The 24,543-nt window shown below is 57.8% G+C and overlaps 10 protein-coding genes across 11 annotated transcripts; 4 read left to right on the top strand and 6 right to left on the bottom strand.

Moving 5' to 3' along the window:
• Positions 1 to 794: 794 nt before the first annotated feature.
• JDV02_000470 (uncharacterized protein) lies at positions 795 to 3,092 on the bottom strand. Its single transcript, XM_047981281.1, has 2 exons — positions 2,837 to 3,092; positions 795 to 2,776 (listed from the first exon to the last, which is right to left on the bottom strand). The coding sequence occupies exons 1-2, from the start codon at positions 3,020 to 3,022 to the stop codon at positions 1,451 to 1,453; spliced, it is 1,512 nt and encodes a 503-aa protein (XP_047837239.1). The 5' UTR covers positions 3,023 to 3,092; the 3' UTR covers positions 795 to 1,450.
• Positions 3,014 to 5,149, top strand: JDV02_000471 (uncharacterized protein). The gene is made up of 2 exons (XM_047981282.1): positions 3,014 to 3,083; positions 3,169 to 5,149. The coding sequence occupies exon 2, from the start codon at positions 3,322 to 3,324 to the stop codon at positions 4,981 to 4,983; it is 1,662 nt and encodes a 553-aa protein (XP_047837240.1). The 5' UTR covers positions 3,014 to 3,083; positions 3,169 to 3,321; the 3' UTR covers positions 4,984 to 5,149.
• Positions 5,089 to 6,630, bottom strand: JDV02_000472 (uncharacterized protein; the record flags this gene model as incomplete). The annotated part of the gene is made up of 4 exons (XM_047981283.1): positions 5,089 to 5,597; positions 5,658 to 6,334; positions 6,391 to 6,506; positions 6,563 to 6,630. The coding sequence occupies 4 exons, from the start codon at positions 6,628 to 6,630 to the stop codon at positions 5,211 to 5,213; spliced, it is 1,248 nt and encodes a 415-aa protein (XP_047837241.1). The 3' UTR covers positions 5,089 to 5,210.
• A 725-nt stretch (positions 6,631 to 7,355) lies between these two features.
• Positions 7,356 to 8,303, bottom strand: JDV02_000473 (uncharacterized protein; the record flags this gene model as incomplete). Its single annotated transcript, XM_047981284.1, has 2 exons — positions 7,356 to 7,483; positions 7,541 to 8,303. The coding sequence occupies 2 exons, from the start codon at positions 8,301 to 8,303 to the stop codon at positions 7,356 to 7,358; spliced, it is 891 nt and encodes a 296-aa protein (XP_047837242.1).
• Positions 8,304 to 9,335: 1,032 nt separating this feature from the next.
• JDV02_000474 (uncharacterized protein) lies at positions 9,336 to 12,171 on the top strand. The gene is made up of 3 exons (XM_047981285.1): positions 9,336 to 9,898; positions 9,956 to 11,566; positions 11,621 to 12,171. The coding sequence occupies exons 1-3, from the start codon at positions 9,649 to 9,651 to the stop codon at positions 11,959 to 11,961; spliced, it is 2,202 nt and encodes a 733-aa protein (XP_047837243.1). The 5' UTR covers positions 9,336 to 9,648; the 3' UTR covers positions 11,962 to 12,171.
• On the bottom strand, positions 12,110 to 14,581 carry JDV02_000475 (uncharacterized protein). Its single transcript, XM_047981286.1, has 6 exons — positions 14,005 to 14,581; positions 13,791 to 13,940; positions 13,343 to 13,734; positions 13,194 to 13,287; positions 12,505 to 13,136; positions 12,110 to 12,449 (listed from the first exon to the last, which is right to left on the bottom strand). The coding sequence occupies exons 1-6, from the start codon at positions 14,156 to 14,158 to the stop codon at positions 12,291 to 12,293; spliced, it is 1,581 nt and encodes a 526-aa protein (XP_047837244.1). The 5' UTR covers positions 14,159 to 14,581; the 3' UTR covers positions 12,110 to 12,290.
• Positions 14,582 to 14,775: 194 nt separating this feature from the next.
• cwf29 (RNA-binding protein Cwf29) lies at positions 14,776 to 15,942 on the top strand. The gene is made up of 2 exons (XM_047981287.1): positions 14,776 to 14,887; positions 14,956 to 15,942. Exons 1-2 carry the CDS (start codon positions 14,832 to 14,834, stop codon positions 15,875 to 15,877), a joined length of 978 nt encoding a protein of 325 aa, XP_047837245.1. The 5' UTR covers positions 14,776 to 14,831; the 3' UTR covers positions 15,878 to 15,942.
• Positions 15,747 to 17,745, bottom strand: HSV2 (Phosphatidylinositol 3,5-bisphosphate-binding protein). Of its 2 annotated transcripts, XM_047981288.1 has the most exons (4): positions 17,223 to 17,745; positions 17,119 to 17,157; positions 16,958 to 17,055; positions 15,747 to 16,907 (listed from the first exon to the last, which is right to left on the bottom strand). In XM_047981288.1, the coding sequence occupies exons 1-4, from the start codon at positions 17,329 to 17,331 to the stop codon at positions 16,023 to 16,025; spliced, it is 1,131 nt and encodes a 376-aa protein (XP_047837246.1). In that variant the 5' UTR covers positions 17,332 to 17,745; the 3' UTR covers positions 15,747 to 16,022. The 2 variants fall into 2 exon arrangements, with proteins under 2 accessions (XP_047837246.1, XP_047837247.1); XM_047981289.1 differs by having other exon boundaries at positions 17,119 to 17,745.
• A 1,433-nt stretch (positions 17,746 to 19,178) lies between these two features.
• Positions 19,179 to 21,689, top strand: CDC11 (Cell division control protein 11). Its single transcript, XM_047981290.1, has 7 exons — positions 19,179 to 19,447; positions 19,606 to 19,681; positions 19,817 to 19,933; positions 19,995 to 20,082; positions 20,149 to 20,286; positions 20,352 to 20,819; positions 20,874 to 21,689. The coding sequence occupies exons 1-7, from the start codon at positions 19,433 to 19,435 to the stop codon at positions 21,127 to 21,129; spliced, it is 1,158 nt and encodes a 385-aa protein (XP_047837248.1). The 5' UTR covers positions 19,179 to 19,432; the 3' UTR covers positions 21,130 to 21,689.
• JDV02_000479 (uncharacterized protein) lies at positions 21,500 to 23,227 on the bottom strand. The gene is made up of 3 exons (XM_047981291.1): positions 22,870 to 23,227; positions 22,591 to 22,764; positions 21,500 to 22,533 (listed from the first exon to the last, which is right to left on the bottom strand). The coding sequence occupies exons 1-3, from the start codon at positions 23,062 to 23,064 to the stop codon at positions 22,042 to 22,044; spliced, it is 861 nt and encodes a 286-aa protein (XP_047837249.1). The 5' UTR covers positions 23,065 to 23,227; the 3' UTR covers positions 21,500 to 22,041.
• Positions 23,228 to 24,543: the final 1,316 nt, after the last annotated feature.

Consider the following 24,543-nt stretch of genomic DNA (forward strand, 5'->3'; position numbering starts at 1 on the left):
GGTCCAACGTCTTATCATTCTGAGTAAGGCAGAGCAAGGAAGAGGGTCGCTCCTTGTAGATGCGGGGGCAGGGGGCCCGCGTTGAAACTAGTACAGTATACTGCACTGCACGAGGGACACGTGTGCCATTCATTGTATGTCACTTATGAAGCTGTTGGCCTTTGAGCAATCATCGACCAACGCCCCCTCCCCCTTTCGCGTCGAGTGGCCGCCAGCTCCTTCGTCAAAGGCCTTTGGCCAGAGGCAACCACATACATACGAGAACAACATGTGCCGCAACCCAACCCAATCCTTCGAGAAAGAGGCGAGCCGCATCGCATCGGTCGTAGTACTACGTACAGCACCATGGAAGGCTACTACTGTACCCGCTCGCTCCACCGCCGGGCGGGAAGCGGGTACACGGTGCGCCCAACCGAGTCTGTGCTTCCAACTCTGCTTTGTCGTGCCCCCATCGTGCTAGGCATCGTGGGGCAGGGCAAACGAGGCGGGTGCCCGCGCGCGCGTGGCGCCTGCGGCGGCGGTGTCGGCGGTGACGGCGCACTCGCTGGGTCTTTGTGGTTCGCGACCGGCTTTTCTCACCTCCAAACGGGGGGTTGTCATGAGTCAATGCCAGCGAAGATGACTTCAAAGGCTCACCTCACCGCTCCTGCAAACAGCTGGCCCGCTCGGCTGGCAAGCGCCTTTCGACGCCGGGATCGGGGACCGGGAGTGCCGGGGAAGACCGGATGCATGGCCCCGTCTTCACGGAGTGTCTTATGCGTCACATACGAGGCGGTGAGCCGGGGGCACGTTGGCCACGGCCGAGTCTCGCATTCTACGTATGTACTTCGGATCTTCAACAAAGACAAAACGACAACCAAGAGATGCAAACGCTTATCACGCAACACGCTGCCTGACTGACGCCTTGAGGCGCCCCGCCTGCGTTACGCTTTCGTTTCCATTCCGACAACTGTGCAGGCAGATGTGTCTCACGAGGCACAGTGCCACACGCCTCCAACATCGTGGTTTCGTCCCATCTCTGGCGCCTGTGAAGCGAACAGACCAACTACTGTACATGCATCGGTCGCCTTGTCACCTCGTCAGCTCCTGCCAAGAGCAAAGGTGGCAATACTGCACAAGGCTGGAGCATGTGTCGGGCACCAAGTCTCGCAACATCGTCCTGCGCCTCGATGGGGGCTTTCCTTGCGTCGCGTTACTGTACTGTACCACTGCGCCCAAGCATGCAAGCGCGGCTTCTTTCGCATGTATTCATGCCGTCCGCGGCGCCGTCCGCGTCTCGCTTCATGTCTTTGCGTAGTCATCAAAGACCGCGTCGTCCACGTATGACACCATGAGGTCCTGCATCCGAGCCAGCCGCAGGCCAAAGGGCGCATTGCGTCAATGGCGGGGCGTGTTTCCGAGGCGCAAGTGCCAGGCAGCACTGATATCTCCGTCCAACAGCGTCGTGGCCTCACCTAAAGGCCTCATACTTGGCTGCCTCGGCAAGCTTCGACTCGACACGGTCCAACGTTTCTTGATCGTACACTTCCCCGTGCGCTTTGCCCGCCTTGAAAATCTCCTTCTCATGCCGGGCCGCCTCTTCTTTCGTGAGGCAAACCAGGTCGCGGAGGCGAACAGTGGACCATTTCTGGACATCCTTGCCTTCCCCAAGGGTGTTGAAGCTAAGACCATCGGGCTTTCGCCAGCGGACGAGCGCTAGCTTGGTCGGGATGCCAGTCACGATGCTCCGCGCATGATACAGCTCCTCGGTCAGGAAGGCAACGTCGCCCAAAGTCAAGGGCGTCTTCAGGCCCACAATCCCAGGCTCCTGCGCCCGGGCCAGCCTCTCCTCGGATCCCTGAATGAAGTTGAGGATCGACTCGTACATCTTGGCGCGGCCCTTGGCAGGAACGTAATCAATCGGGTAGCCAGTGATACTCAGGATGACGTGGTTGGCGGCTGTCAAGCCAAAGATGGCAGGCATGGTGCCAAGAACGGGTAGGATTCGGACGCGGAAGTTGGGCATGACTCCGAGGTCGCCGACGGTGCCTTTGGCGAACTCCTCTTCCGCCAGCGGAAGGAGCTCGGCCTTGCCCTCCCCTGCTTGCTCGGTCGAGTAGACGACTGGAATGCCAGACGTGATGCCCAGAAGTTTGAGCCTGCTTCTCGTCGCCCTCGAGAGACCATCATCCCGGCTGGATCCGATGTCGCCGACGATGATCCTAGTGGGATCACTTTTGCACCCAGCCCCCATTGCGCTAATGACGGGCAGGTTGTGAGTATAGCAGAACTTGAGAAGCTCAACCTTCGTTTCAATGTTGTCAATGGCGTCAACGATGTAGTCCGGGGCGCGTCCATCCCCCTCCCAGGGACCTAGCATCCGAGCTGCAACGTTGCCGTCAAACTTTTCCTGTTGCAGATCAAACTTGACCCACGGGGCGATGGCAATCAGCCTCCGCTGGAGGCAGTGCACCTTGGGGATGCCGACGTCTGCGAGCGTCGCAACAGCATGTCGGTTCAGAGAGCTCAGGGTGACTTGATCGAAGTCGATGAGTCGTATCTTGGATACTCCTGAACGCGCGAGGGATGCCACGCAGTGAGAGCCCACGCCGCCACATCCCACCACGATTACGAACGACTCTCGCAGCTTCTGCAGGCCCTCGGGTTTGAGAAAAACGCGATTTCTTGCCAGCTGCTCCAGGATGAGCTCTTCATCAAAGTCCCCAGCCTGTGCCCGCCGCGCCAATGCCTGATTTCGCGCGTCTTCCTTGTCGACGGAACCTCCGAAACTGTTGAGCTGTAAGGGGTCTCAGCGTCTGGCCGTACCACCGATTTCGAGGGTAGCAGCTATAATTACCTTTTTGATCTCATGGTCCTCTTCCACCAATGATGGGATCGACTTCTTGAGCTCCGTCAACCTCTCCTCGCGCTCGAGCGCCTGATAGCCGAGTATGAGCGATGCGACTGTAGCGCCTGAGAGCACCGCCGTAGCGAGCAACTGGAAACGAGGATTCGCGAACGCATCAGAAATGAGTGATGACATCCTCACGACGGGTGGAGGGGGACAGCCCCGTGATAGGAGCTCTTATTGCTGCGTCTGGCGGGTGAGACTCTCTCGCAGTGTCAATGCTGGAAAATTGGCGACTTGACATCGCCAGTTGAAGTTTGCGCTGATTAGTCATGTTTTAGTCTGCCTTCTCTGCACTTTCACCACCACCACACCACACCCCATCACCATCGTAATCGATTTCCCTTCGCCATAGCGACTCCTAGTGAACAAAATCCATCGGAACCTGAACAGGGCCCATTCGGAGCCGCGGCTCCATTGGACACCTACCCGCCATGCGCGCCCGGCTAGTCGTCCGCCGGCAGCGGCTCTTCGCTACAGCTGCAACACGCCCTCAGCCCTTCTTCAAATCCCGATCTTTCAACAGCCAATCCAAGTTCACGTCCACCAAGGCCCGCCCTAGCCTTCCATTCCTCGTCGTCCCGAGAAGCAGCTCGGCCCCTGTCCGATCTTTCACGTCCGAACGCCGGCGATGGTTGAAGCACGAGGCCAAGCTCGTTGCGCGATACACCATCACCCTCTGGGGTGTCGCCGCGGCCGTGCTGACGATTCTGTTCGCAGTCAATGAAGAATCTGCGGAGCGGGAATTCCCTACGCCACATGATTGGGCCTTTTTGACGCGAAAGTTACTGCGCGATGCCCATGGCTTTCGAGAACCAAAAAACGGAGAAGTCAACTGGGCAAGGGCGCTTGAGCTCGCGAGGGGAGTGGTTGTACGACTGGAGGACCCAAAGCTGGACGGCAAGGATGTCTCCAAACTATCAAACAAAGAAGACACATCGCTCGAGATCCCCGGCGAATTCAACAGCTGCGATATCTCGGCCAAGTCAGAGGAATGGAGGAGGGGCTACTTTGAGTCCATCATGCTCGCCGCTAAAGCTGCCGAACACGTCGACGGTTGGCTGCGCGATCGTACCCGCAACGTCGTTTCCCCTCCCGAGTTCGTCATCGGCCCTTCGAACCCGCGCCCGAAACCGATCGCGCCCGGCAATCCTCATGCGCCGCGTGAGGAGGATTGCGACGTCGCCTACCCCTCTGCCGACAATTTCTACATGAAGATTCTGGCCACCAAGGGTCTGTCAGCGCGACAGAAGATGGATGCCGCTCTAGAGTACGCGAGCTTCATGGAGTTCAAGGGTCGCACTGACGGCCCTGAGGCGCTCTATAACCTGGCTTTGGCGGAAGTCACCCAAGGCGTTGAACCCGCCAGATTACCGTACAACCCGAAAACATTCGTGGTCCATGACCGGGCCGGTCCACCATCTCTCAACATTCTTGACGCCCTCACTGCGATCGCAACCTACAAGGCTCGCCAGGGCGACCTCTCCTCTGCTCTCCCTATATATGTTTCCCTGCTCAAGGCCCGACGCTCCCTTTCCGATACCCCGCCTCGCTCCACGTCCCCCAAGCCCCCACGACAGTCCGTTATCCGGCAAGTCTTCAGCTTCTTCTCGCCACCCGACTATCCCCCGCCGCCACCGAATGGCTTCGAACCCCCGTGGCGAAGCCCTCATGAGCGTTGCCAAGAAGCCTCGCTGAACCTGTACATCGGCGAGATTCTCTACGCGACCGGTTCTCGTGACGATGGCCTGGGCTGGACTCGCGATGGTGTCGACCTATCAGAGGAGCAACTACGCGCTTTGGCTAGCGGCACGGACAGAAGCAGCAAGGAGTCCAGACAGACTTGCCGGGAGTGTCTGGCGACGGGCCTAGACAACTGGTCTACCATGGTGGCCCGATTAGCACGGGCAGAGGCTGCTAAAAAGAGCGGCGGCGCCTCCTCCAACGTATTCTCCTTCTGGAGCGCATCGCGTGATGCTGATGGTCGGTGGGCCGCCGAGGAGGCGGTTGTACAAGAACGCAAAAGGAGAACCAAAGAGCTTCTGGAGGAAGTTGCGCCACCCTCGGCAGGTATTTGGTCTTTGATCAAGGCATAGTACCATTCAAATGTAACGATTTCATGTATGTACCTATACACTATTATGGCGCGGCGCGACGGTCGGACGTTGTCGTTGAACATTGTCGTCGGGCTTTGTCGTTGGGCTTTATCAAATCATTCGACCTTGACGTGTCTGTCACCTCATTTTTCGATTCTCACTGATCTGCGTATATAAGACAGAGCCCCGCACCAAGCCATGATACGCGCATATGCCCCAACTCAGACTTAAGGAATGGGAGATGCCCCGTCACGCTCGTCCTCCATTTCAAGATCCTTCACCTGTTGGAGAATCTGCTCCTGGTCCGCCACCGAAATTGACGGCTTCTCCTCCTCCGGTATTTTTCCCCAGTCATCTTCTACTTCGATCTTCTCTTCCTGCGGACGCTCAATCACATCCACGGCGGGGTTTTTATAGTCTGGCGACTGGGCGACAAGCTCTATGTAGCCGAGTATCGACGGCAGCGCGCGGATAAGGATGAGCTCAGAGTAGCAAGGCTCCGAGGATGAATAGCATGGACAACCGAGACTCGGAATGCATTCGTTTGGGTTACCATCGGGAGTGGCGAGTCCCGTATCGACAGGCTGGTCCGACGTGATGTAGGCTCGGGTGCGCTATATTGAGGCATTAGCTCAGCTATACTCTTACGTGTTTCTTGTCCCCTAGCTGCTCACCTCGGCAAGAAATTTCTTGAAAGACTCGTTCGTGAGATCATCACTGGGGTAGACATGGCCGAGGAGAACCATGGAGCTGACTCTGTCGGCCCAGCGATCCCAGTTCTTCGCATCGTTCAAATACTCCATAACGGTTTCACACGTCTCGCCGATGGCAATAATGCTAATCTTAGCATAGTCGTCCGACATCGTCCGCAGAACTTCGTCCCAGACGTAGCGGACATGCTTGAACCGGCTTTCGCTACCGGGTATGCTGTTCAGCTCAGTGACATGCATACGACCGTAATGGACGAGACTAGGTAGCGGAACTGCGTCACTAGCCGTGATCGTGATAGATCTGCTTCCCTCGGGCCACCAATATAGCTGGCCAGGGTTGGCAATCACGATGCCTGGCGGGGAGGAGTCGGTAGTTGACGAAGCCTGCTCCTTCAGCTTTTGACCGACGGAGACCATGCTGCCCTGATCGATCCCACCTGGTCCGTTGGCTATGCGACCCGCAACGACACCTAGGTCTTGGGAGGGGTCCCCGAAGATGACGACAATGCGAGATTCGGTCTTCAGGTCTGTAGTTGTAAAGATCGGCACGTGGCGGTCGACGGGCGTGGCGCCCAGAGGTAGCAGGACTTTCTGAAGGCCTTGGCTCTCGAGTCGGGCGTGAATCTCATCCTCCATGGCTTCTTTAGACGGAGAGATTAGAACCAACATTATCTCGGGTGAGCTCATGGGCACTTACGATTAAAGGCAAAGCGTTGACGGGCGCAGATGCGTGGGTTTCGATTGATAAAGAACTTGAAGTAGTAGTCGGGGTCCTCCACAGAACGTATTTCGTCATCATCATTGATGAAGTATCTAACGGCTCGTTAGTGCGTCTAAAGCCACTGTCTGCGGGATGTGTGGTACCGTACCCAAGCCCTCGAAGGGTTGAAGGGAATGAGGCGTCCGAGGGCAGGCCGGACCAACGACGACGAAACATCTTCGAAACACGTTCCTAGCGTTTTTCCTGTATACCTGTATGTCCGGGAGGTTGCGCTTGGCTTGGATGAAGTTGAGTGGCGAGAGAGCTCGAACACGGAGAGCGTACAAGTGGAAGTGGAAGAGGCGGCGGCGGCGGCGGCGGTGGGTGGGAGAAGGCACACTCTCGAGGCAGTTTTTCGGGGGAGGTGCAAACGAAGTGCCCGGTCACCCACGTAACTCTTGCCCCCCTCCCCACCCTGCCATAGGGGTAGGCTTCTATCACTCGTTGAGCATTCCCATAACAAGCGGATACTAGGAGGGAGAATGGAAACCTGCTGGCTGTATCAAAGGTGATAAAAGGGACACAGGCGCACGCCTAATGTAGAGACTTGATGGTGGGCTATGAAGGAAGGAAGAAGAGCTATGTAAGTGGCCAGGAGAGAGAGAGAGAGAGAGCGCGAGAGAGAGCAGGGAAAGAGTCGGCTAACTGGGAGGCTGACCGACCAACCCAAAACTAAAGGATCGCACATGGCCTTGGCTTTGACACTCTGTATGCAAGGCCGACGTCTGGTGACCAGCCCAAGCTTGCTTCGTTGCATTTGTTTGCGCCCACAAGGCAACTTTGCCCCGTCATACCATGTAAACGCCGCCCAAATGCCTTTCATAATTTCGTACATGACCTAACGGCAGGCAGTGTGACCGCAGAAACTGGTGCCAGAGCAGTACAATATACCACAAAACGCATCACTTGTTAGAGCCTGGTGCGTAACGGCTGCGGAATGCACCGCTGATGCTGAAGCGGCTGCTGATGGCACCACGATTCATTTGACTGGCAAGAGCATCCTCCAGCGCCGACTGCGTGACAGACGCATCTGAACCATACCATGTTAGTGAGTATTATAGGGCGCGAGCGGGATCTGTGGCATTACCATCCAGGTCGCTAAAGCTGCTTCCCATGCTGGGAGTGCCGTCGCTGCCTTCGCGCGAGCTGGCTTTTGCTTTGCCGCCAGGACTGCGGCCGGCCAGCTCGGCCTTTCGACGAGGGGAAAGTGGGCCTGTGCCTCGTTGCTCCCGGGCTTTCCCATGGCGTTGCATATGCGCAGATCCAGCGGAGGAGTCGGACGTCTGCGACTGATGTATGGCATCTCGGCCGACAATATTGGACCTGGGCTTGGATGGTGGGTGACCATCGCCTTTCAGGGTCGACGCCAAGTCTTGCGCAGAAACTTGATCCGGCTGGGCTTGGTATGGCTGAAAGGCTGGCTCAGAGCCGTCTTCGTCTTCGTCTTGGTAAGCTTCCGCCGCCTCCTGCTGCTGGAAACGGGGCGGCCGGCGGATGATGCGAGATTGCGCCGGGCTCGACTCGTCTTCATCAGATGATGTTGTAGAGTTGGACTCTGCAGGGCCAGGGGACACCGCGCCGTCTTGATCGGCTCGGGACGCCATCGATGGCTCAGTTGACTTGGCGGCTGGTGGCCCGATGGGCATGGATGAAAGGCGCTTTCGACCGCCTGCCTGGTCTGTTGCGCGGCTGACATTAGGCGGCCTGGGGGACGAGCCGCTGGCATCCCTCAGCACAGCGGTGTTGGTATTAGCAGACGTGTTGCGGGAAATAATAGGCCTTCCGGAGCCGGCGAGAGGCGTCGCCGACGCGCTGCCATCGTTGCGGGGCATAGGCGACTCGCGACGCATAGACAAAGCAGAAGCTGTCCGTTGGTTCTCAGCCCCTGGAATGGGAGAAGGTGCTGAAGAACCCTTAGCTGCAGCTGTGGCCTTTCTCACTTGCGCCCGAACTTGCGACGCGTGGCGCTCCGTGAGATAGGCAACTTGCTGTAGCAGAAAATCGACCGGTACATCGAAGCGCTCCGCTCTACCATGTGTTAGTCAAGGCTCAGTAGGGCTGTCGGCAGAACATACACTTGATTCCCTAATAATCAAGTTAGTGAATGAGGCGTTATAGACGGGTAAGAGAACTCACACTCTATGTCATCCTGTCCGGCTGCCGACAATATCTTCCACAGAGCATCATCTTTGGCGGAATCCCAGCGCACCTGCGGAGGCAAGTCAGCAAGCATTCGTGCTGGAACCAGGATGGGCCTGCGGCGTGTGGACGTACGGGAGGCGGATCGACAAAGTCTCCCCTTGGGATGGGCACCCGTATTATAACGGTGTACACGGGATCGGCCATCTCTTAGCTCTCTGCGAGCTCGCCAAAGCGTGAGGGCTGATGCGTTGCGACGGAGGATGAAGGAGCGAGGTCCCAAGGCGGCTGCCGAAAGTGCAGCCAGGCCAGCTAACCAGCAGGCCGTTGCAGCAGCTCAGTGCAGGTCGTGCGTGGTTCAGCATCAGTGGCTACCTTCCGGGACTAGCTAGGGACCCGAGCTGGTGGGCATATCGATAAGCAAGGTAAGGCTCCCTGCATTAGCGCAGCAGGCACGGACCTGGAAGCAACTGTTGAGCACGACATTCAGAAGCACTGGTCATGGGATCTAATCACATTCCATCTTCTCAAAGCAAAGGAAAACTCTGTATATCTATCTCATGACATGCTTGAATCAAACAGGTCCTTTCTTCTGCATAGAGTGCCCTGACCCATCTTAAGGCCAAGCAAGCTCTGCTCGTGCAATCGAAGCTCACAGGTGCCGGGTAAGTCGGTCGCAATCGATCGCACTTGCGCCACCATTACCTAATCAATCCCACCAGCCACTGCCCCGCGACGCATGGCGGGGTTGGCGCAACATCAAACCAGCTGCCGACGCCCCAGACTTTCCGTCACTAACCCACATCTGACAAGCCAACCTACGTCGGCCGTTTGCGACCAAGCCGCCTCTCTCCCTACAGCCCGGACTGCGCAAAGAGAATTTCAGGCTTTTCCTACACTGCAGGGCGCGCATCCCATCCTTGAAACTCCCATTACTGGCCTTTTGTCCAGCTGCAATCACCTGTGGTCGCCCTCTCTCTTCCTTATCTTTGACGTGTTAACCCGCTTCAAACCAGAGCTCCCGATCACTCGTCCTGGGCCGTCAGTCGATCCGAGATGGGCGTGTCCGAACTCACGGCCTCGGCGGTCGCGCAAGGGCCTATTCCAATGGGAGGAGGCATTGGGGGAGGCTTGCCGAGCCAGCAGTCGGAGTTGCAAAACAGAGCAGGCTCCAGTAACAGCCCATTCATTCGGAGCGCGGCGTCTGGTCTGGTCAAGTGGCAGCTCTTGGACAACGAGACCATTGAGCGGGCAAAGAGGGAGAACAAGCTCATATTCATCCACATTGGCTACAATGCCTGCCACTGTATGTCTTCAGCCGCGGCCACCCCCTTCGTAAGTATAAGCTGATCCGCCATAACAGTCTGTCGCCTCATGTCCATCGAGTCCTTCACGAACCCCGATTGCGCCGCAGTTCTCAACGAGGCCTTTATCCCTGTCATTGTCGACCGCGAGCAGCGCCCGGACATTGACACGATTTACATGAACTACGTCCAGGCCGTCAGTAACGTGGGAGGATGGCCACTGAACGTGTTTGTTACGCCGTTGCTGGAGCCTGTGTTTGGCGGTACATACTGGCCGGGGCCTGGAACATCACGGCGTTCAACCACTGAGCACGAAGACGAGTCACCCGATTTTTTGACCATACTCAAGAAGGTCCGGGATATTTGGCGCGACCAGGAATCCCGTTGCAGGAAGGAAGCGACTGAAGTCGTGGCGCAGCTGCGAGAATTCGCCGCTGAAGGCACGCTTGGCACCAGAGGTATCACGACTCAGCAGCCGCTCGCCCCCCCTGGTTGGTCTACGCCGACGCCATCACAAGCTCCAACTCCACGCGAGAAGGACGCCCCTGTGTCCAGCGAGCTAGATCTTGACCAGTTGGAAGAGGCCTACACTCACATTGCCGGCACGTTTGACCCCGTCTATGGAGGTTTTGGTCTCGCACCCAAGTTTTTGACGCCACCCAAGCTGGCTTTCCTGCTGCAGCTAGGCACGTTTCCTAGCGCTGTGCAGGATGTCGTTGGCGAGGCCGAGTGCAAGCATGCCGCCCAAATGGCCGTGGACACTCTGCGCAAGATACGCGACGGTGCCTTGCACGACCATGTTGGGCGGACGGGATTCGCTCGATGCTCTGTCACGCCTGACTGGAGCATCCCGAACTTCGAGAAGCTCGTTGTTGACAACGCGTTGCTGCTGAGGCTGTACCTCGACGCTTGGGTGGCTGCTGGAGGCCAGACGAACAGCGAGTTTTACAACATCGTAAGCGAACTGGCTGAGTACTTGACATCGCCTCCAATTGCCTTGCCGAACGGTGGCTTTGCTACAAGCGAGGCCGCCGACTCGCATTACCGGAGAGGCGACAGAGAGAAGCGGGAGGGTGCCTACTATCTTTGGACAAGACGAGAATTTGACTCGGTTTTGGACGCCGCCGATAGGCGCATTAGCCCCGTGGCAGCCGCCCACTGGGATGTTCAGGAAGACGGAAATGTTGACGAGGACCATGACCCCAATGACGACTTTATCAACAATAACATCCTGAGAGTCGTCAAGAAGCCCGAAGAACTTGCTCAGCAGTTCAATATTCCAGTCGAGTCAGTGGAGCAGTACATTCAGGCGGCGAAAAGAGAACTCAAGTCTAGGCGCGAGCGCGAGCGAGTGCGACCAGAGCTCGATGACAAGGTCGTTACAGGCTGGAACGGCCTAGCAATATCCGGGCTGGCCAGAGCGGCGACCGCCCTGGAGAGTGCGAATACGGAGCTGGCAGAGAAATGTCTTACTGTGGCGAGAGCCGCGGTTGGCTTCATCCTCGCGAACCTCTGGGACGGCACCTCCAAGGTCTTGTATCGGGTATGGAAGGAGGGGCGCGATACAGAGGGATTCGCCGACGATTACGCTTACTTCATCCTTGGCCTTCTCGACCTGTTTGACGCCACTGGCGATGAAGACCTCCTTAAGTTTGCCGACACGCTACAAAGTGAGCGAAACCTCTCATTAGGATTGGGCTCTGGGTACTGACAGTTATCGATAGAAACCCAAATCAGCCTCTTTCACGACCAGGCTGGTGCCTTCTTTTCTACGACGAGCGCGTCATCGCACAGCATTCTCCGCCTCAAGGATGGCATGGACACTTCCCTTCCCTCGACCAACGCCATCGCCGCGTCGAACCTCTTCCGTTTGGGGTCACTTCTTGATGACGAGCGCTACTCTGCGCTGGCTCGGGGGACCGTCAACGCCTTTGAGGCGGAGATCCTGCAGCACCCCTGGTTGTTCCCGGGCCTGTTAGCGGGTGTGGTATCAGCGAGGTTGGGATGCCCTGAAAGCAGCTCGCGGGCAGGCATCAGTTACAAGGCCGTGAGGGAGAAGGCCTGATGTAGTTTCGGGGCGTTTGTGGGAGCAGATAGAGCGTCGAGATCGGAGGTCGCGTTTTGGCCAGGAATGCCCCCTTCTGTCCAGGACATCCATCAGACATTTTGATTGCATTTTCCCGTATAGGAGTTATTCCGTATCTTCGTATACTGTAGCTCAAGCGCAATAATCGTATTCACATTTCGCTGTAGCATATCACCGCGTGTGCAGGTCAAACCGAGGCCTCTGTATACTTCGGGGTATCTATTTTGGGTACAGCGGTTGCCATCCTTCAAAGCCGCTACTACTCTGCACTGCTGCCGGACGGAGCTAGAGGCCCATCGCAGGCGCTCTCACGATCGCGGACTATCCGCCGCACCAGCCGTCCTATTCATTAGTCCACTGAAGAAATTCTGCAGCTGCTCGTTGTCGAAGTCCTTGGCGAGGTTGGCGCTGGGGCCACCGTCGTTGGACTCGTCAGGCTCCGGCGAAGCGGCGTGGGCGTTGCGGTCCTGTCGTACTTGGTTAGCACATTATCGCTTTTTCCGGTCAAGAATACGTCCATACCTTGAGGCGCTGCAGCATGTCGTCGGCATCGACCTGGATGCCGCCCATGTTGAACTGCACGGGGCCGATGTGGTCCTTGACGCTCTTCTCGTCCCCCAAGTTGAGACGCCGGGTCGAGGACGAGAGGGTCCCTTCGCCCGCTGTGTCGGGGGCCTTGGCCTTGAAAGCCTCGAGGATCTTGAGCTGCCTTTCGAGGAAGTCCTGTGGGTCATCGCTCGTCACCCCCACTGCCGTGCCATCGCTCATGGCGCTCTCCACAACCGCGAGACCACCGCTGTTAGGGTCGCGACACCAGTATTCGTACTGGGCGATTGCACTGGGGCCGCGGGCGCTGGCGCTACCGTCCGGAGAGGATGGCTGCTCGTCTTCCATGGTGGGAGCCTTGGAGCCGGGTGGCAGCTTAATGTCCTCTTCCCAGCCTCTCGACACGAGCTCGGCGTCGAACGTACCGCCCAGGATACGAATCTTGCCCCAAGAGTCCCAGTTGGGCACCACGACGATCTTGTCGCGGTCGATGACGTTGTGCTTGAGCGGCTGTCGTTTTAGGAGAGAAGTGATGCCGAGTGTCGAGTGGATAAGGGCTGGCAACTGTGAGGGTGTATTTTGAGAGGTGTAGATGAGAGACGCCCCGTCTGGACCAAGTTAGCCAGCGACAACGAGATGCGAGGGAAGGTCTGGGTGCCACTCACGCCGTAACAGGATGGTTCGAAGATACTGCAGCACGGTGTCAAAGTCGGGCTCCTTCCAACCCTGGTTCTTTTCCAGAAACTCCATTTTTTGAGCCTAGGCCATTGTCAGCATCAGAGGTTCAAGCCCTTCTCCTCAAGTTAATGCTCACGTTCTGGCAGACGACACAGATGGGAAGACCCAACGGTTCGGCCCACTCGCCAGGTCCTAGGGGCAACAGGCCGTCGCCGTCGCCCGCCGAGCCCGTCGCCGAAGGCGTTCCGTCCAGGTTCACCGTTGCTCCGCCACGACCTCGTTCCTTCCAGGAGGACATGATGGCCTCCATTTCATTGCGGGCTGGGGAGCTGACCTGGCCTATGACCTCCTCAAGAACCTGGATCCAGTTCCAGACTTGGCGCAGCCACAGGTGCGGCTGTGACCAGTCGAGAAGTATGACGAGCGCTGTGTGTTGTACTGTTTCGGGCGTGAGAAGAGGGGAGATGAGAGGTGCGAATTCGGTGGATGGCTGAGAGAGAAGGTAGAGGGACACGCGGGCCAACGTATCTGTTGCTGGCAGTCAGCTGCGCTCGCGGTCACGCACTCGCCTCTCAGTCACGTACCATCCTGATCGGCGTCGAGGACATCGTAGTATGTGTAGCCCAGCGCAAAGTTGTTGGCAACTGGCGGCGACTGTTGCCGGTCGGAATGGCGGCCGGTTTCGCTGCTTGCGAGCGACTCGAGAAATTCTCTCTGCGATTCGGGGGTACCGCCTGTTGTCAGTCAGCCTCCATGCCGCGGGCGAGCAATTTGCCGGCGCAGAAGAACATGGCCTACCGAGGACCAGCAGGTTCTTCTCTGGCAGCTTCTTCCCGCTGGCGACCGACTCTAGCATTGACGTCCAGAGGTTCCGCTTCGGCTCGCCATTGCGACCGTCCGTCTCCCCCGACCCGCTCGTGTACGTCGACACCCGCTCATTTCTGCCCGACATCGCGGGAGATTCTCTCGGCTACGTATGCGTGCGCTGTCGTCTTTGAGGCTCTGGATGCTGCGGACGTGGTCAAACAGGCATAGGGCGGATACCTGGACGGACGCGTGGGACGGCAGCGTAAGTCGCGTCGCGGTAAGTCAGGGGGGCTCGCTCGCTGGTGGTGGTTTCGGTGCAGCTACGGATGACGTAGGGGCATCTTGCTTGCGGACTTCGACGAAGTTGCACTTTGGTCAATCCGATGCTCTAGTTGCAGGTGGTAGTCTTATGAGCCGAAGGCGCGCACATCACAAGATACGCAACAAAGGATGTCAGGACGGAGCAGGCATTCCACCTAATGCCAGTCCTTCATCTAACACCCGACGCCAGGGGTGTCGCTGGTCCAGTGGCTGTTGGTGGGCACTAGGCGGGCAACTTCTACTGGGATCCAGCGGACGGTGCAGTGCACCAAACGTGCCTGAGAGGTGGGCAGGCAGCTAGGTGGTTTGAAACCAACGCCGCGGGCGCGTTGCTGCGATCGGTCCGGCAATTGACCCGCCGCCACGGCACCTGCCAGCCCGCTGATGATGCTATGCCAAACACGCTGAAACACACAGGCAGATCGCCGCTCTCAGCCTCGCCGCGATTTCGACCGAAGCCCTTTCACCCCGTTGCCTCCGGGCACAAGGACGTCACCATGAACAAAATCCGCGCTATCCAAGCGCTCAACAAAAAGGAGATAGAGCAGGGAATGTGAGTGTCAAGTGTACCTCTACGTCGCACCACGGCGACCAATATCGTGCTGACTGAAGACCTTGTAGCTCCCCCGATGCATCCTGGCATGCCGACTACCGCGACACGGCCTTTGTGTACTTTGGCGGCTTGCCATACGAGCTGTCCGAAGGCGACGTCATTACTATATTCTCCCAGTTCGGCGAGCCTGTGTTCTTGAAGCTTGCACGCGATAACGAAACCGGCAAGTCCAAGGGCTTTGGCTGGCTCAAGTATGAGAACCAACGAAGCACCGACCTGGCCGTGGACAACCTCGGCGGCGCAGAGATTGGCGGCAGGATGATTAGCGTCGATCATGCACGGTACAAACCTCGAGACGACGAAGACCCCGACGAATTCAAAATTGGCTGGGAGGATATGATGCGTCGGGAAGGCAAGGCCGTGTCCGAGGACGAGAGCAGTGACGAAGAGACGCAACGGCCCTTACTACCCGAGGAACAAGAGTTGGCGACCCTGATGCGGGAACACGACGATGACGACCCTATGAAGGGATTCCTTATCGAGGAGAAGAAGAAAGAGGTCGATGAGGCGAAGAGGCGAGCAGACAGGAAGGATCGAAAGCACAAACACCGACGCCACCGGTCTCACAGACACAAGATTGGTGATGACAGCGATGATGGCCATAGGCGGTCACGGTCACGGGGGGACGAGTCAAAGGATAGCCGAGACCGTCGACAAAAAGGGAGAGACTCGGTTCAGAAGAGAGACCGCGGAGACTCCCCACAGAGGGATCGACGACGAGGCAGGAGGGAGGAGGACGCTGGCTCTGGGCGAAGACGGGATCGCCACAGGGACAGCAGCCGAGATATGGACAGGGGAAGGGGACGTCATGACAGGCAAGGCTCAGGTGAACCTGACCGTAGGAAGCGTCGGGACGACGGTGGTCACGAGCGGAGACACACATGGCGGAGTAGAAGCCGGTCACCGCGTCGACGCGAGGACAAGATATAAGTAATATTCACGTGATACCACAGTCATGATCTGACGCGAAAATACATCAAAACCATTCTTTCCCGTGCCGGCTCCAAACGCCGCAGAGGTCATGATGTGATACGTTGTAGCCGGGTGTACTTCGTTCATTCCAACGTCATGTCCATCATGTGTTCCCTAAGTATCGTTTCCAGCCTTCACGAACACAATGTCGCTTTCCATCCTCGCCGTCCACCAACACAAATTTCTCCCACCGCGCATCCTGTCCTGCGCCAACGATTACGAGACTGTCCTCCGCTATCCAGCCGATGACCCCCTTGGGGGCCCGTGTCGTGCCGAGTACAGTCCCTTCCGAGAAGGGGATGCCTCCAATCATGGATTCATCGCCTGCCTCGAACGGGGCCGAGGTGAAAGAATACACGTCGGAGAAGACACGCGGCATCAGGGGTATTCTGCCCAAGATGCCCCATTTTCCCGTGTCGCCGTCACCACCCATGTGCTGACTTCTGTGCACAGACAGTCGCTGGGTGTTGGGCACGTCGAAGATGTGGAGCGTGGACTTGTCCGAAGTGCAGGCCAGCATCGCGCCGGACGGCGAGAAGGCGAGAGAAAAGATAGTGGCAGGGTCAATGCCGCGCCGCAGCTCGGCCACCCTCGCGCAGTTTCCCGTCGAATACACCCGGATGAGAGTGCCCGTCTCACTGGCGCTGGCGAGAAGCTCGCCGTCGGGGCTTAGTTGGATGGCCTTGAGGGCGGAGGAGTGCGCTGGGATGATGCTGACGTTGCCGGTGGCGAGGTCAACGAGCTGGATCTGACCGACAGTACGGCCGGGAAAGGCGATTTTTTTCTCGGAAAGGCAGCATAGCCCCAGGTAGTTGTCCGCCGTCTCGTAGACGTGCAGGAGTGTGGGGGGCTTGGCGAAGGAGTATATACGAACGCTGTTTTGGAGCACGACAATGATGCGTTCGCGGCCCAGCTGCACTCCACGGACGGAGCTAAGAGCGGCAATTTCAAGAGCGACCTTGCCTTTCATGTCATCCCAGATGATGGCCTGAATAGAAATGAGTGGTGAGCCACTTGACGAGTCGTAGGGGAGCCAACCTTGTTCATGGCAAACTTGGGAGACTTGCCGCCCCCTACAAGGGCGAGATAGTTGGCCATGCCCATCATCTCGACGAGTCCGATGCCGGCATTGAAATCTAGATCGTCTAAGTAACCATGAAGCAAAGCGCGCCAGGGGCGCATCTTAGGCGGCGACAAACCTCTTGATGCCTTTAGCAGGCATGACTTTGTGTGAAAGACTGTACCACGCACGGGCGTCAGCGAGGGCGGACACGAACAGCAACAGGCGCAGAAGAGAACGAACTGCATATGCCAGACTCAAGACCAGCGGCGAAACAGCTAGAGTCATTATTGAAGGAGACGGACAGGACTGCCGTCGGGTTGGATGTCTCGATGGGCGGGCGGACATTCATGGTGGCGGGGCAGTCGCGGGATGCGACAGGGTTCGTGTGACGATGCTGAACCGGAGCGGCTGCGACTGCGACCGTTCGGGAGTAGCCACGGACAAGGTAGATACGGAACGAGAAGCCGAAGGCTACGGAGCTGGTGAGCCCGTCATGGTCGTCGGAGCAGCGGCGGCGCAAGGAGGACGCCGCTGGCTACAGCAGCAGGGTGATGTGCGAGGCGGGCTGGGTGGCTGCGCCGCGGCGGTCACTCGCGGCTGGAGGAATGAGGCTTGGAAGCTGCAGAGCGGGAATCGCGATTAGATACGATGTGGTCCGTAAAAGCGGCTCGCGATGGATGGGTTGTTGGCGGACAGTTGACGGTGATGAGATGCTTCCGTCTTTGGTCATGCCGCCACCAGCAGCCTGGATGGCGCTGCCGAGTCGTCCCGTGAGGTGGCTGCCATGCTCCCAGCCAGTGATGGATGGGCCTGGCCCGTCCACCCAGGCGCCCTCCTGGCAGGTGCTCTTCAGCGCCAGACCCCACGCCAGCAATCCACCGCCGGGCGGAGCTCAGAGTGCTCACGTTACTTTGTAGGCACTCGCATCGATGATGGACAGACCTCACGACAGCCTCGTCTCTCGCGAAATCGTGCATCATGGTGATGCGAACATCATCGACCTCGACCACTCCTCACCGGAGCTTGTGCTGACGTACAAAGTAGGTACTAAGTCCATCATACACTTGTCTTGTGCAAAAGGCAATCATCTTTAGGGCTCAATCTCGCAGACGGGGAGCGTTGCAATCTTGTCAACTGCTTCTTTTCTTTTGATTATATTCGTCTTGAGACTCTGTGCACTACGGAGATTGCACCAGTTGCTTTTTCGCTTCTTTGCCCATCTCAACTTCCGTCGGCAATACGGCCAGCAGCACCGAGACTGCCAGCAAAGGGCGACTCTGACACCGACGACGCTGTAGGCAGCCGCAGACGGCACGTGATACGCGACTCTTTGCGCAGAGTCGGGATGGCCGGCGAGCCTACCGATGGCAGCGCTGGATCTCTTTCTTGCTTCGTACTTCGTTCGGAGCCCGCTGCTAGGCTTTGGACGGTCATCGAGGCAGCAACATTGACGAAGGGAAGCGGCAGCGACAGGGGCTGGGCAGCGCACGGGCGCGCGCACACGTTCTGGGGACACACTGGGGGCGAGTAACAAGGTGAAGCCAGCAAAGGATTGGACGACTTGAATCAGGGGCAGGGAGCTCATCAATGGCCGGCTGGGGGGGGCCTCGAGGACCCCCAAAGTGAGGGGCTGCCCACCCGAGGCTAGCCTGTCCTGTGGAGGGTCTCGGGCTTCACCACACCACAAGGTGTAACGGCCGACCCCTGACGAGATACGCCGGCCGGCCGGTGACTTCTGTGCGTCGTTGGTAGGGTACGGACGTGCTCGTCTGCGTGCGTGCACTGGCGGACTGGAGGTATTCAGACCCTGTGCGCAGCTCATGCAGCGTCCATTTTGAAAGCATACGTAGGTAATATGGTGCTTGAAAAGGACAGGTAAAGTTACCAGCCATCGTCAAACACAAGTCATCCCTTATCATGACAATTCGGGGTTGCCTGCAGTGAAGCTCGTTCGTTTGTGGTGCTGTGGTGCCCAACATCGACAAGCTTGGAACGGTACCTAGCTAAGTATCCTATACATATAGGTCCTAAGCTACCCCACGCACGAGCGAGTACCGCTACCCGCCTCGTCTCGCACAACCCGAAAGCTCACTCCAGCACCTGGCCCCAGGGCAGGCGCCATGGGTGGCCCGGGCGTGAAATTAGCCTGCCAGACATTCCACCTTTACCTTTCCCCTTTCTCTCTCCACTCCTAACCTTCCTGCCTGTTCCTGCCCGCGAGAGCAGCAACCGCAACCTCACCGTCCATCACGGCCCTTCGTCCTCCTTTCTCAACATCTCACAGGGACGAGCCGCTTTCGTGATCGTTCCCGCATCACTTGCGCGTCTGCCGCTCACCCTCTGCTTCATCCATCTCTTACCGCCTCTCGTCCGCATCCCCCTCTCGGCCTCGCTGCAGCTCGTTCCCCTCGGCACGCATTCCGCATTCCGCCTCGAGTGCCGCCGTCAAGATGTCGTCCCCCGCCGTACGTGCTGCTCGCCTCGATTCCTCTTCATCTGGCTGCTTCTGCTTCTGAATCGCTTGAATTGGTCTTTCCGACCTCGTATTCACGTTCAGGAGCTCGAATCGCTGCCAACCCCTCCTTGTACCCGGCACACCCCGAACTAACTCCCTTTCTCCCAGAAAATGATCCGCCGGAAGAAGAACGTCAAGAAGGGCATTCAGTTCTGCCTCATGGTCTGCGGTGCCTCTGGAACTGGTACGTCCCGATACCCGCCGATCACCCGTTTCGAAACCTCGAACCTTCGCCCCGATCGCCACTGGTGCACACCCCCGGGCCTCTGCGCGTCTGTGGAACTGCCCTTCAGAGTACAGTATTAATACAACGCTGCAGGCCGAACCACTTTTGTCAACACGCTCTGCGGCAAGGACGTCCTCCAGCATAAGGATGCGGATGACGCCTCCGATGCTCATGTTGAGGACGGCGTCAAGATCAAGCCCGTCACGGTTGGTATGTGGCGCTCACGGCGTGCCTCCCACTTGGTATCTTCCACTGACTCTGACTGGCTCAGAACTCGAACTTGATGAAGAAGGCACCCGCATCTCGCTAACCATTGTCGATACCCCTGGGTTCGGTGACCAAATCGACAACGAGGCCAGGTACGCCTTGGATGGCAGAAGATGTCAGTCCATTAGAGATTTGCGACGTCGCTAACTTTTCGGCAGCTTTGCGGAAATTGTCGGATACCTGGAGAGACAATACGATGACATCTTGGCCGAGGAGTCTCGCATCAAGCGTAACCCTCGCTTCAGGGACAACCGAGTTCACGCTATGCTCTACTTCATCACTCCCACTGGTCATGGGTAAGTTCTTCGGGACGAATTGCCATTCGCGAGCTTGACCTTGACACTAACAACTACCTTTGTAGACTACGAGAGCTTGACATCGAGCTCATGAAGCGCCTCGCTCCCCGCGTCAACGTGATTCCCGTCATCGGACGCGCCGACTCCCTCACCCCCGCTGAGCTCGCCGAGTCGAAGAAGCTGGTCATGGAGGACATCGAGCACTACAGAATCCCCGTTTACAACTTCCCGTACGACATTGAGGAGGACGACGAGGATACCGTCGAGGAGAACGCTGAGCTGAGAGGTCTTATGCCCTTCGCCATCGTCGGTTCGGAGGACATTGTCGAGATTGGCGGCCGCAAGGCCCGCGCTCGTCAGTACCCTTGGGGAGTTGTCGAGGTCGACAACCCGCGCCACTCCGACTTCCTGGCCATTCGATCCGCCCTCCTTCACAGCCACTTGGCTGACCTGAAGGAAATCACGCACGATTTCCTGTACGAGAACTATCGTACTGAGAAGCTGTCCAAGAGCGTCGACGGCGCCTCTGGAAAGTATGACATGCCCCCCCGGCTTCTGCAAACCACTCTTTTCTAACGCAATGGCAGTGCCGACAGCTCGATGAACCCCGAGGATCTTGCCTCCCAGTCCGTTCGTCTCAAGGAGGAGCAGCTCCGGCGAGAAGAGGAGAAGCTGCGCGAGATCGAACTCAAGGTCCAGCGCGAAATCAACGAGAAGCGACAGGAGCTCTTGGCCCGCGAGTCGCAGCTGCGCGAGATCGAGGCCCGCATGCAGCGGGAAGCATCGCAGGCCACGCCCGCGCCGGCCGAGGCTGCCAACGGCGAGCACCCACACCCGGAATAGATCATCTCACACAAAACACGGGGTCTTCGAGCGGTATCCTGATAAACGAAGTGCGATGTTGGTCTACTTTATTGCTCTCGGCGTTGGTTTTGTTCCGCCTCCCTGAACGAAGGAGGGGAGGGTCGGAGAGTATTCCCCTGGCTGCAGCAAAATCGAATCGAGTCTTTTTTTTTACCCTTTCACACTGCCATTTTACACAGCCAGAAAAGCTGCCCATGAATGAGATTACGGTAGACATCGAGGTGAGTTATCGGGAGAGGCGGGGCCTGAGTTGGGGCAGCCTGCTTCTCGTGGCTTCTTGACGGACTACCGAGCACTGACTTCGTGCGAAACTTTGCGCTGGCATGTGCCGGGTGAGACGGGACGCGGAAGGGGCTTGCGGCAGATCCACGCGATGAGCGAGTGTGTATGGTTGCAGCAAGCCGTCGCAAGGGCAGCTCCCATGGCCCTCGACCCCGTTGCGGGTATATTGATTGGAGCCGCGTCTGTTTGTTGCCTGGCCTGTACCTGCGGCATCCCGCTTATTTCTCCATTTCCTAGCCTTTTAGTGGACTTCTAATGCAAATATCGAATACCTTCCGAAATTTAGCGAAACGCGAATGCAGCACGCATAGGTGCGACTGTAATGATATTGGTGATCTCGCTTTGTCAAACAAAACGGGCGTGGTGCTCGGACAGATATGGACAGGACGCGATTAGGAAACAAGGAGCAGAGAAAGTGTCATGAACGCCTAACCCAATTTGCGCCTCTGCGCTCTGAGAAAGAACGACGAGGCAATATCAAGAAAGAAGGAAACAGCATGTCATGGTACAAGCCTTACTTCGCAACTATAGCACCCGGCAGCCGTATTCGACCTGCTTCCTCCTTCATACCCGCAATCTGTTCTAGCCTGGCTGTATGAATAAGTCCGTTCAGTTGTTGGACTGACTGTTGAGGATGCGCAAGATGGCCAGGAACAGGTTAATGATGTCGAGATAAAGGCTGATGGCGGCGGCAATCTCCTCTTCAACGTGATGCTTGCGCATGATGAGCTGCGTGTCGACAAGGATATATGCGCTGAAGATGAGGGCAGCGAGGCCACCGTAGATGAGCTCGCCGGTGGAGCTGTAGGGCAGGAACATGGCCATGAAACCGAAAAGGACGAGCCCCCAGAGTGCGCCGAAGAGGTAGGGCATCCACGAGGTGAAGTCGTACTTGGTCTGGCAGGCGAAGAGGGTGAGGAATACAAAAAGGCCAGCAGTCAGGATGACGGCGTTGAGAACGATGGACGTCTTATAGAAGGAGACTATGACGGAGACGGTGTAGGCCTCAGCGAGAGTGAAGAGCGACAGGAAGAGCAAGTTTGTCGGGTACGACTTGCGCTTCCAGTACGTTAGGCCCATGAAGACCATGGCGCCGATGAGCTAGTATAGCTTATTAGCAAATTGGTGGACTAGTGGGTGTTGAGTCGGGAAGCGTACCGAGATCCAGACGACACCAGGGTGGCTCTGGATCCACGTCTTGTAGGCCTCGCTGAAAAAGGTGAGGGCGCTGACGCCGGCGGTGGCGAGCAGCTGAACGGTGAGGATGGTGTAGACCTTGCGAACGAACTGGTTGCGGATGTCGACAGTCGCTTCGGCCACGGAGCCGCCAAACTGAGATGGTTATCATGTCAGCCTATTTGACCGTGTTTGAGACGCCGCCACAGCTCCTGGGGCTTCACGGCGCCGCGCATCCGCCATCTTCGGGGGGGAGCCTACCTTGAAGTCATCCGGGATGTTGTCCTCACTGCTGCGCGGGGGACCGAACAGGCCCTGTGTCTCGTCGCGGCCCGCGGCGGATGAAGGGCCGCCCTCGGTCGCGGTGGCAGAGTACGACGGCGGCGCGTGCGTGTAGTCTTCGTGCTCGTCCGGGTCGTGCTGCGCCGCGGGCTGGTACTTTGCGTTGGACGCCATGGCGAGGGCTGGAGATTGTCTTCCCGACAAAGGAACTCGCAGGGCCAGCTATCTGAGTTGTCGTAAATACAGATGCCGGCTGTAAGCGGCAAGCAAGCGATGGCGATGTTGATATCTTGATGCGTCAAATGGACCCCGTCGGTTGTCGTCAGTCAAGTGATGGTGGTGGTGGTGGTGGTGGTGTCACCCTGACGCCGAGCGGGCAGGCAGCTGCGGGTGGTGGACGTCAGGTGGAGACAGGTGTGGCGAGAGTTGTGGCTTGGTGTGGCTGTGCGGAGGGCCCACGTGGGCCATCGACGATTGGACGATATCTGACGGCTGCAGGTGGCTCGTCTGCAGCCTCGTTATGCCGTGTCGCATCCATGTCGGTGACAAGTTGAAGCACAGAGGTCCGGGAACTAGGTAGACAATGCTGTAGAATTCAGCAAACGTTGAATACATGGCGCACAGACTACCAGTAAACTTGAGATTCTCTATATACGAAACATGGTATTGGCTGCCAACGCCGGTCGGCAGCGCGCTCGGTGCAAATGCACCTGTAAGTCGACCCTGAAAGTCCGAAGTACCGACACAGGAGCGCGTACTCGTACGAGCAACACGAGCGGGACGACACCCTCCCCTGCATCTTGCAGAAGCATGCACGCACCGAATGCAGTGGCAGAAACGGCCACTGGCCGAAGATCACGCCGCTTTGCTGCGGCCGACGATGCACAATGCCCTTCAAGGTTATGATATGCCGCAGGCGCGCGTCAACGGAGGGCATGACGGAGCGTCGTGGCAGACGGTCGCTGGACGCACGGCCGCGACGGAGGGGACCACCAGGGCGACGAACGAACCTGGCGCGCCCATGACGGCGACTGGGACTCGCGCGAACGCTTGGACAGCGACAATCTGGGCTTCCTTTCTGGGGGCCAGATCTTCTGCAGCCCCTTTTCAGTGGGCTGCAGGAAGAGGGAGGGCGCCGTCCACCACCACTCACCGAACTGCAGCGAATGCACTAACATGGGATGGCACCCCGCTTCTTCCCCCCCTCTGGCCCCTCTTCGGCTCAGGAGTGACAAGGCGGGTTCGCAGGGGCGCCTCGACAACCTCAAATGAAGATCAAGTGGGCCGGAGAACCCACTGGGGCTGCCAAGTGAAAGGCGACTCGCAGCCCTCCGCGACGGAGTTTTTTTTCTGCGTGGATGCGTGGGCACTGGCTCGCCGAAGGACCACTTGGTTGAAAGGTACAAAATTGCAGCTCAAGGTACATGAGAGGAGCCTGTAGCTGGGAGCCTCCAGCTGCATTGCATTGTCCAGTGAGCGCACCGCTAATTGGCCGCCTTAGTACTGAGCACCGACCTGGGAGCTCAAGGTATTAGCCTGAGGTGGTTCCTGTGAGCTGCACTGCACCACACTGCACGACTCCCTCCAGGGCTTTCTCCTTCGCGCGGGGTTTGACCCCCTTTGTTCTGACTGTCGACACAGGACTTACGACTT

The sequence above is a fragment of the Purpureocillium takamizusanense genome, chromosome 1 (genome assembly GCF_022605165.1).
Source record: "Purpureocillium takamizusanense chromosome 1, complete sequence".
NCBI classification, from domain to species: Eukaryota; Fungi; Ascomycota; class Sordariomycetes; order Hypocreales; family Ophiocordycipitaceae; genus Purpureocillium; species Purpureocillium takamizusanense.

What these genes read in the sequence shown, in the direction of transcription:
- JDV02_000470 (XM_047981281.1), bottom strand. Translation starts at nt 3,022, where the DNA reads ATGTCATCACTCATTTCTGATGCGTTCGCGAATCCTCGTTTCCAGTTG. An exon ending in AGGACCATGAGATCAAAAAG is followed by an intron (nt 2,777 to 2,836) that starts GTAATTATAGCT and finishes GACCCCTTACAG; the next exon opens with CTCAACAGTTTCGGAGGTTC.
- JDV02_000471 (XM_047981282.1), top strand. Translation starts at nt 3,322, where the DNA reads ATGCGCGCCCGGCTAGTCGTCCGCCGGCAGCGGCTCTTCGCTACAGCT.
- JDV02_000474 (XM_047981285.1), top strand. Translation starts at nt 9,649, where the DNA reads ATGGGCGTGTCCGAACTCACGGCCTCGGCGGTCGCGCAAGGGCCTATT. An exon ending in TGGCTACAATGCCTGCCACT is followed by an intron (nt 9,899 to 9,955) that starts GTATGTCTTCAG and finishes CCGCCATAACAG; the next exon opens with TCTGTCGCCTCATGTCCATC. An exon ending in GTTTGCCGACACGCTACAAA is followed by an intron (nt 11,567 to 11,620) that starts GTGAGCGAAACC and finishes AGTTATCGATAG; the next exon opens with AAACCCAAATCAGCCTCTTT.
- JDV02_000475 (XM_047981286.1), bottom strand. Translation starts at nt 14,158, where the DNA reads ATGTCGGGCAGAAATGAGCGGGTGTCGACGTACACGAGCGGGTCGGGG. An exon ending in GAAGAACCTGCTGGTCCTCG is followed by an intron (nt 13,941 to 14,004) that starts GTAGGCCATGTT and finishes GACTGACAACAG; the next exon opens with GCGGTACCCCCGAATCGCAG. An exon ending in TCTGTGTCGTCTGCCAGAAC is followed by an intron (nt 13,288 to 13,342) that starts GTGAGCATTAAC and finishes ACAATGGCCTAG; the next exon opens with GCTCAAAAAATGGAGTTTCT.
- cwf29 (XM_047981287.1), top strand. Translation starts at nt 14,832, where the DNA reads ATGAACAAAATCCGCGCTATCCAAGCGCTCAACAAAAAGGAGATAGAG. An exon ending in AAGGAGATAGAGCAGGGAAT is followed by an intron (nt 14,888 to 14,955) that starts GTGAGTGTCAAG and finishes AAGACCTTGTAG; the next exon opens with CTCCCCCGATGCATCCTGGC.
- HSV2 (XM_047981288.1), bottom strand. Translation starts at nt 17,331, where the DNA reads ATGAATGTCCGCCCGCCCATCGAGACATCCAACCCGACGGCAGTCCTG. An exon ending in TCTTGAGTCTGGCATATGCA is followed by an intron (nt 17,158 to 17,222) that starts GTTCGTTCTCTT and finishes TGCGTGGTACAG; the next exon opens with TCTTTCACACAAAGTCATGC. An exon ending in CCAAGTTTGCCATGAACAAG is followed by an intron (nt 16,908 to 16,957) that starts GTTGGCTCCCCT and finishes ATTTCTATTCAG; the next exon opens with GCCATCATCTGGGATGACAT.
- CDC11 (XM_047981290.1), top strand. An exon ending in CTGCGGTGCCTCTGGAACTG is followed by an intron (nt 19,682 to 19,816) that starts GTACGTCCCGAT and finishes ACAACGCTGCAG; the next exon opens with GCCGAACCACTTTTGTCAAC. An exon ending in ATCACTCCCACTGGTCATGG is followed by an intron (nt 20,287 to 20,351) that starts GTAAGTTCTTCG and finishes CTACCTTTGTAG; the next exon opens with ACTACGAGAGCTTGACATCG.
- JDV02_000479 (XM_047981291.1), bottom strand. Translation starts at nt 23,064, where the DNA reads ATGGCGTCCAACGCAAAGTACCAGCCCGCGGCGCAGCACGACCCGGAC. An exon ending in ACATCCCGGATGACTTCAAG is followed by an intron (nt 22,765 to 22,869) that starts GTAGGCTCCCCC and finishes TAACCATCTCAG; the next exon opens with TTTGGCGGCTCCGTGGCCGA. An exon ending in CTGGTGTCGTCTGGATCTCG is followed by an intron (nt 22,534 to 22,590) that starts GTACGCTTCCCG and finishes AAGCTATACTAG; the next exon opens with CTCATCGGCGCCATGGTCTT.